At 26.8% G+C, this 9,308-nt stretch overlaps 1 protein-coding gene across 4 annotated transcripts in view; it reads right to left on the bottom strand.

Annotated features, from left to right (window-relative positions):
- Positions 1-295: 295 nt before the first annotated feature.
- LOC123299018 (probable phospholipid-transporting ATPase IA) overlaps positions 296-9,308 on the bottom strand; it is a 67,323-nt gene continuing 58,310 nt past the window's right edge. For 3 of the 4 annotated variants that reach the window (XM_044881149.1, XM_044881146.1, XM_044881148.1), the window contains exons 9-11: positions 7,811-7,894; positions 1,977-2,068; positions 296-932 (exon numbers count right to left, since the gene is read on the bottom strand). In XM_044881149.1, the coding sequence (XP_044737084.1) occupies positions 835-932; positions 1,977-2,068; positions 7,811-7,894 (274 nt within the window). In that variant the 3' untranslated portion in view covers positions 296-834. Of the gene's footprint in view, positions 933-1,976; positions 2,069-5,586; positions 5,815-7,810; positions 7,895-9,308 lie in introns of those variants that run through there. The other variant, XM_044881147.1, reaches the window with a different exon arrangement.

The raw sequence follows: 9,308 nt of genomic DNA, 5'->3' as shown, positions 1-9,308 counted from the left end.
GAAATGTTTGGCCCACCAAAAGAAAGTTAAATAAGATATATCAATTTGATACCTTTTCTTTTGATAGATTAATTTTATCTATTACTTTTCCAAAATAATAAATTTCCCAAAATCGGCTTTTATTAATTTTAATGTGACCAGACAAAGTATCTGATGATTTTTCTAGATTCGAAATTATACAAAGAATAAGACAACCCTAATTTGAAATACAACAAAAATAATTTATTAATTTACAATTTATCAGTTTCAAATTTCTTTTTAAATTTCAGTTCAGTTATTATTTTTTTTTTTTTTTTTGGTCTTTAATTATGCTTTCAAAAATTGTTACGTATGTATGAATATGGAAAATTCATAAAAATTATTCTAGGCTTCAATTAATTACACACTTAAATGACCGTATTTTAATAGCGTTAAAATTTTATTATAATTAAAGACGAATATCGTTAAAAATGATATTCAAAAATAGAGTGAGGGATCAAATATCACACTTTTTATTTAATTTGCGGCCTTGCTCGCCGTCATTAAGAAACTTTCCATCACTTCAAATAACACCTCATCTTTGTAAAAAACAAAAGCTTAAAATCATTGGTTTTCTTGTTAACGTCGTACTTGATTACTTTTTATTAATTGATAGATAAAAAAAGGCACAACAAATATTCATGTCATCGAAAAATAATAATCGATTTTAGGAGACTTAATAAATTTGAGGTGTTGACCATTTTATAAACCTTTTTTAATTTTGCTGACAATATTGAAACATTCAATATTTTCATTATAAGCGATTCTTTTCAATCGGGGTTTTGTATATTTAAATAAGTACTATTAAAATTTACCCTACATTCCTTCAGGTTTCGGTACATTCGTGTCATATGCACGAATTACATCGGTTTGAGATACTGACGCACCTTCTTCTTGAGAAAATGCAAATCCATCTAGCAAAGAAAATTTCAATTAATATTTTGAACTCAGGATGTATTCTAAGAGCTGGCTGCCTTAAAGAAGCGGTAACTTTTTTACATACTCCTAACATCTCATAAAATTGATTCTATATCAAATCTCAGTTGCTGTCGGATGAAATTCAAAAATTCATCTCGAATATATTCATAGATCGTCGTTTGAAGCATATTTATATATACTGGGCGAGACTTTGCAATCCATTCAAGTGAATAAAAGTTCAGGAAAGCCTTAGGTACTTAAAGAAAAGTTTGATACGATCGGAAGGAGTGTCTGCAATTGTTGTTGGCCTTCAGGATCAGTCTCTTTCTTTTTCCATTATTGAAAACCAAATTTCCATGCAATAATAGATTTCAAGTTTTTGAATTCAATTTCTTTATGCGGTTTACGAAAAAATATTTTCAACAAGAGTTTTTAGCATGCTTTGACTTCTTCTACTACTGAATGTCAAGGTCACCAATTCAAGTCTATTTGGACATAACTTTTCTTTAAGTAACGATTTCCTGAAGAATCACTCCTATGCATAAATTAAAACAGATCACTCTCGTGGCAGTCAAAGTAAAATTTAGACGTTTAAAAAAATTTTTATCTTCTAGAAATTTATCTTCTACGCAGCCTAGCTCTCAGGATAGAATGGGATGTATAAGAAAATAATTATCAATTTTATTCAAGCAGTAAACTAAGTTAATTCGCTACACCTTTGGAACATAAAAGCATTTTCCAAGCAAAAATTTTAGCTCGATATAATTAAAATCTTCAGTTTTTTCAATCACCAGTTGTTGCGTTTTCTACAGTATATATAACAAAATTGATAATCATTTTAAAATAAGACATCCACCAATTGTGGGTATAAAACTGCAAGCAATGACTCTAAAACTTTATATACATGCAGGAACTTTTTTGATTTTTTATAAAAAAAGAATTGTTATTTACAAAAAAAAATATCCTTGATTTGGTTCAAAACCAAAAAAAAAACTTTGTTTGCATTAGGCGCTGGTTTTTTGTTGAAATAAAATACTTACGCGATAATTCCATTTCTAGATTAATACGTGTAGTTGATCGACGCATAAAAACACTTTTGACATTCTTAAGTAGCCGAGCTGTTTCTGTAAGTCTGTAAGCAAGAAATACCGAAAAATCCTCGGCTATAGCAATACTAAAAAATTATTGGACATTTATGGGGCCCATCATTATTAAAAATGAATTTTTTACTTAAAATAATTTAGAGTGCATAGCAAAAAGCAACTACGGAATGTGTCTAGGAAATAATAGATATGTGAATTATGAAAATGGTTAATTACATAAATACTTACACGCTGTAAGTCGTTCCAAAGCATGCACAGGCCTTTAGAATTAATTTGTAGTTTTTATATTAAAAAATGTATTTATTAAATTGCATTTTACTAATTTTATAATTCTAATTACGATTATGAATCTACAATAACTAATGGCTAAATCATTAGGATTTTAGGAATTTATTCAACGCTACATAATAATGGAATATACCGAAAGTGCTTTTGAATGGTTTATTTTGATGAATCGAGAATACACTGCTGAAAATATTTAGAGGAACACTTTAAAAAACAACGTTTTTCTCTGTATCAGAAAGTCTGCCTGAAAAAAAATTAAACGCAGCTTACCCTAGACTCTAATAAAGATTTCTGCAATGTAAGATAATTAGAAAACTTATAAAATCTTCAGTTTTTCTTGCAAGTTTTCTTATTATCTTACATTGCAGAATCCTTTATTCGAAAAATGTTTTTTTTTTTTTTCTAAGCGTTCCTCTAAATATATCCAGGAATGTAATTAAAATGCAAACCTTAAATGATACAATTAATGTTTTACAATAACTTAAAATCACTTTTGATAATTCCACCGTTTTAAAAATTGGGGAAAAATAACTTTAAATAACTATCAAAGGAAAAAAATTATATTTCTTGGATTTAAAGACAATTTTTTCATTTAATTTTTAGTAGTTTTCCAACTTTATTTTTTTAAGCACATAAGAAACAAATAAAAGCAACATATTTGAAAGAGTTGATGAATTTTACTAATATTAGTTGAACACATTTATTTGATAGTATTTATTATCTAGTATTTGGTCTCCTGCTTTTTACCCCATGCGATTTTATAAAAATTAATTTTCCTTTGCCCTCTGATCATTGTCTTTACCCCCCAATATCACTTTGTTATTAAATACAGCTTAAAATGAAAACGAGATAAATGTAAAAAATAAAGTTGACAGTAACTAATTGAAATATGAAATGTAAAAAATGAAATTAACAATTGAAATAAATGTAAACTAACTGGGTAATATTAAATAAACTGTTAAAAAACTGCAAAAGTTTACAATCGACAACGCTAAATGATATAATACCATTGTTGCTTCTTACTTCTTGAACAATATAATTAGAGAAAAATAAGGAGCTAAATAGATGGCTTATACTTAGGCTTTAATGTAGACTAGATAATCAGATCGTTAAATTTCTAGCTACACAAAATATTATTTTTTAATTCCTAAAACCAAAAAGATCTGATTTGGAACTAGCTAGAAATATATTTGATCAGAATACAAAAAATCTATTGACATGACCCTTAATATAAATCTAGGGACCTTGCCTTAACTTATGTATGGATTTGCAGAACGACAAATTAACTTTTTTTTTTAAAACTTATCAACCTTAAGTATTCATCAACTCTTATACAAATATACAAATTTTACGAATCAAAATTTCCTACTTTTCTTCTTAAACTATCTTCTACTCTATTAAGCACATGCATAGAGAGATAGAGAGAGACAAAATAATACTTTATATTTAAAAAATAAAAAAAATTTATTGATCCAAAAAAACAAACATAAAAATAATTCTAATAAAAATTAACATTTTCGAAATCTTACAAAACAAAATCAATTCATATAACAAGCGAAACAAAGATCGAAATAAATAAATAACATTCTTTTCAAGAGCAAAAACAATTTTATATTTTTAAATTCATACATTTTATCACAATAACATTTTTTTCTTTTGTATAAAGAATTTGTGCGAGTTTCAATTCTTAAAAATATTATTTTATGTTTTACAGAAAATTCTATTTTCGTGTAATTTTTTTTTTAAATTTTACATTCAAAGGCAGCAGTTTTGTGCGTTTATTATTTTTATGTAAAAATTTTGGTCCTCTCAATTACTTTAATACTAATATTTGACTTAATTAAATAATGTATTTGGAAGTATCAAAAATAAAATAAATGCACAAAATTAAATAAATAATTCATTGTTCAAAGATATTTACTTTATTTTTTTTTTAAATTCTGTATTCAGAGAATGGAATGAAGTTATGGTATAAATTTTGGATTAGGATAACGTGGCGACCATGACAGTCATGATAAATATGTGTTAGAAAATAAAAACCCACGAAATTAAAACTTATTGAATTGGGCAAACGCATTTATAAGAATTACTTTAATTTAAATTTGTCATCACATTTGAAGTACACTTGAGTTTATCCAGTAAAATATGCCGCGTCAATAGGCTGCTTGACGTTTATTGTTGCAAAGTTCCGGAGTTTTAAAACTGGTTATTACATCTTAAAAAATGTTAGGATTTTTCATTTAATGTCAAAAAATTTCTGAAATTTGCCAGCAATGGAACTAAGTTGGATAGAAACATTTTTAAAGACCTTTAGTATTTTTACCGAGAAATTATGTAAAGGCCAGAGGCCAGCTACTTATGGCTATCATGATACATATGATGTTATTAGCTAATAGATGACTAAAGATTTTCTATGCGCGCTTTTAAATTCTTTAAAAAATCCATACATGGTATAAATAATGGAGGAAATTTTAAAATACAAAAAATTGTTCGTACACCCAAGCGTAGTTTTTAAAATTGAAGTACTAATATAAGACTAATTATCGAAAATTTTTTTTTTAAGGTATGAATAATTTTCAAAAATTTTTTTCTTGAGCTCTTTGTTTGTGCGTTTGTTTGTTAAACATGTAATCGGAAGGATTTAAAAATAACTCCAGTTTCTTAGAAACTTTGGCTACACCTGCATATTAAAAACTTTTTTAATAATATATTAGCCACTTTTTAAAGTGGTCAAATAAATTTTGATAAATACTCGAGAATTAACTAATAATATTCAACTCCTTATTTTAATTTCTTGTGGAATGTTCAATTAACAAAAACTTTGTTATTAAAAAGCTAAAATTGGTAAAATCTCTGAATACGAATCGAAATAATTTCTATATTTTGTTCTGCATTTGCATGTGCAGAACATTCAAAATCTTATTTAGTTCAAGCTTTTAAGTACGGTAACATTTAAAAAAAATTCTATAAAAAATTTCAGAAAAGAAAAGATTGGTCAGTCAATATGTCTGTAGTTTAATACTGCCAAGTTACCAACAGGTTTGTGCGTTTCATTAAAAAAACTCGTTGTTCAAAAATTATTAACAAATTAACAACACTTAAAATTATTTAAAATATTAATATTTAAAAAAATAATATCTTGAAATTTTCCTATACAAAATAATAATTAATCCTACACAAAATTATCGAGCAGGAGTTTTTAAATATTTCTATAAATTATTAATAACAAAATTAATAAAAAAATATTAAAATTTCTATTGCATCGAGCACCAATTAATTATAAATAATATTATTTCACAGGAAGTAGAAGAGCTTGTGTATGTTATGTCATGCAATATGTGGATGACTAGTTGATAATGGTCGAACGGAGCTAAGATTTCGCCAAGCAATACCAATGGGTCGTCCATTTTGTTGTATGCCATTCAAGCCGATACTATTTTGATTAGCAACAGAAAACTTCCTCTTGTCATTTCGGCGAAGTCGTGAGAAACTTTTATTTAGAAAATAAATAATATATGAACATAAAAATATTCAAAGTTTTATTATTAATATGCCAGTCGGTAGGTTTAGTTCAATTCGAAAATAATTCCCGAAAAGGTGACCATTGTTTTCGTCACTTTATTTTAACTTTTAATGATTATTTTACATATCCTGTGGTGTGGTTTCGTCTAATAGCAGAAAAAGGTACTATTTTAAGATGAAATTGAATCTTTTATTTTACATTTTTGATGGTTGTTTTAAATATTATTTTCCTGTTTTAAGGCAGTTTTAATATTAATAGTCCAAGAGCGCAGAGTTATGATACAACATTTCCGTTAAATATTATATATCTATGCGAGCTAACACATATAGCTATTTTTTCTTTCGCTAGACAAAGTCTTTCTTAGCATTTAAGTCCCATTATTGGAAAATAACAAAAGCAGACAATTATAACGACTCCAAAGTTATGAAAGAATTTTATGCCTATATTTAGCACGCTTGTATTTATTGATAAATGGTAAGTATCCTGGTAGTTTAAATTGGAAATACTGAAAACGGATCTACTTCCTCTTTAAATTAGTAAGAAACCAATTGGCGGGGTTGCAACTCCCAGTTATTAAAAACGTTCAGTTTAGTTGAAGTTTTACACTTTTCTAATTTCAATTATTCTATAAGAGCCACCGAAAAAGATAATTAAAATATCAGTCTGTCGGCTATTCTTAGAAAATAAATTTTAAGAAAAACAAAATTTACATTAGACAATTGTTTTAAAATATACGAAAAAACTTTTGTTGTGACAATTTGCATTATCCTTTGACATAAAAAGTCATTATTTCTTACTTAAAAATCCGTTCCTAGTTCCTTCTTTCTGAGAATTATTTTCGATATGTCAACCTGTCGACTGTTTCATAATATTTAATTCAAGTTAAAATCACACGAGTATACTTTAAATAAATTTTGAACAAAAAAAACAATACATACAATAACATGTTTCTCAAGACTTATTATAAAATAATTAATTACTATTCAATTTTTTATAAATTAATAATTTTTCATGCATATACTAAAGTATACTCTATCTCTCTCTGTTTTTTAAACATGCAACAACATTAAAGTTAATTTATTTAATTAATACTGAGCTACGATAATTTAAGAATAGGTATATTAGTGTAATAATGAGTATAACATTAATTTTTTAAATTTTTATTTCAGTAGAATCCCTATTTTACCCTTTACTCCCAGCCATATTACATAATAATTACAGTTACTCGGAGCTAGAAAGGCGTATCTCACATTATCGTGCCTTTGAATTATTTAGAATAATGAGATCAATAAATATAAAAATCTGGCTAATTTGACAATTAGATGAATTTTTCAAGAAATTTTTAGAGAATCGCTAAAAATAGAAGCTTTTCCGTGCAAGAATTTAGACGATACTTCAAAAAATACTGACCCAATCATCAAAATTACCCTATAAACCAAAAGTTTCATTTAATTTCGAGACAAATTTTTTTTATCGTATTTTGCAAAAAAATGAAGAAAAGAAAGATGTTAAGAAAATGACAAGAAAACCGACAATTTTTTTGTTTTCCATTTGGATAAAAATCGTTTTTAGATTTATTTATGACAAAAAATTAAAAAATCGGATTCCCTAGGCGATTGGTCAAATAGTTTCGAAGATTTCCACTAAAATGGTATTGGGAAGATATCTAGCAACTTCAAAAAATTTTCTGAATTCGCCTTGAGTAAATAGGATATACTCAGTTTATGAAAAATCTAAAGAAACCAAAATAATTTTTGCTAAATCAGATTGGACCACTTCTTTCGTTTCATGTCAAATCAAAAATTAAATGTTATACTTCACACGAGATGAATCAAAATTTTATTTTCTGATCAGTTCTAAATCATGATTCAATTCATTTTAAGCTACCTCTACTTAAATTAATTCTATTTGTTATATATAAAATATGAGGAAGGTAAGGTATCATTTAAAAAATATCACTTACGATGGTTTTGAATCCTTGTGATATCCCAAAGCTTCTCCTTCTCTTCGAATATCAGTTTCAGATTTAAAGAATGATATTTGTATCCTGAAAAATGTTTAACAAATAAAAATTTAATAATTATAATCCAAAACACGTTTTCAATAACTAGAGGCGTAACAATCTTGTTAGTAAATCATCTAGATGCGATCAGTAGACTTTAAATAAGAGAAATGAGAGTTTTTTTTTTGGGAAAGTAATCCTCTTCTTATCTTTGTTGTAGATGCTACGCAAGTCATGGTTGAATATTTAATTTCCAATCAACATTCTGTAATGTTTGAGCTATGACATGGCTAAACATGCATATCTGGTATATTCACCCTTTCTGGCAATTTATTTAAAGAAGTTCGGCCGATTTTTGGTATTTTTGAGGATAAATAATCTGTGCTTATAGATTTTATAGTCACTTAACTATCAATAAAGATAGAGATTAATTAAAAAGCTAAGGTTATTAATTAATTTCAGAAATATAGCTTTCGGAAATGTAAACGCAACAAATTAAAAAATTTTGTTGAAAGTGCATTCTGAGTGTGCGCAAAATGTCACTCTATTGCTACGCCAGTAAATACTTGAAAACAATGGCAAATCTCACATTATTACAAAATTAGTTCGTTTATTTTTCATATGTCATTTTTCATGTCAGTGCGGGGAAAATTTTTCAAGGTTTAATATTTTCTACAGCTCCACTTCAATCATAAAAACAATCTAATGAAAATAGGGATTGGTATAATCATTTATGCACCTTTTTTTTATAACAAATTAGGATACCTGCATTTTAAACAAGGCTTGTGAGAGAATTCTTTTTATATTATAAATAGACCATGACGGTACAACCACCTGTAGTACTTTTCATTTTTTTCTTTTTCATTTGATTTAATATCCTGTGGAAACACATATTAAATATTTCCATATTCATCAAATTCCATTTTAATAAAAATGTCCCTACTTGAGTTTACGTTGAATTGTTCTTGCAGGATGAGAGTACTTGCAAGGTGTATTCAAGTTTAAGAAATGATTCTCTGAGTAATAGTTCGAAAATTTTCTTCTACAAAGTTTTTTTTTACGAATATCTCTTCGACTGAGAGATAAAACAGTACAAAAATGCTTTTTTATTTAGTAAGTCACATAATTCATCAAGCAACTCTCGCTAATAATTGAAAGACAGTGTTTTATATATAATTAAGAATTCCATATTTTAACAGTAGTCATTATATACAAAACAATATTTCAAGGCTGTTGGCGATATTCAAACATGAGTTTTAAGCCCTATTAAGTATCTGTAATTTATGGATTATCTCCGAAAAATTCTGAAAATTATATTTTAAAGGGCAACTTTTGGTTTTAACAACTTGTTTTTCTTTAAAAAAAATTATTTTAATATACTTCTACAGCTCTAACCCTCGACATGAAGTAGTATCTGAAGAAAAAAACTGGGAAGATTAATCGTCCTAAAATTACTCAA

Source organism: Chrysoperla carnea, chromosome 4, assembly GCF_905475395.1.
Source record: "Chrysoperla carnea chromosome 4, inChrCarn1.1, whole genome shotgun sequence".
NCBI classification, from domain to species: Eukaryota; Metazoa; Arthropoda; class Insecta; order Neuroptera; family Chrysopidae; genus Chrysoperla; species Chrysoperla carnea.
The sequence above is the reverse complement of the archived record's forward strand: the minus strand, read 5'-3'. Positions and strand labels throughout refer to the sequence as shown.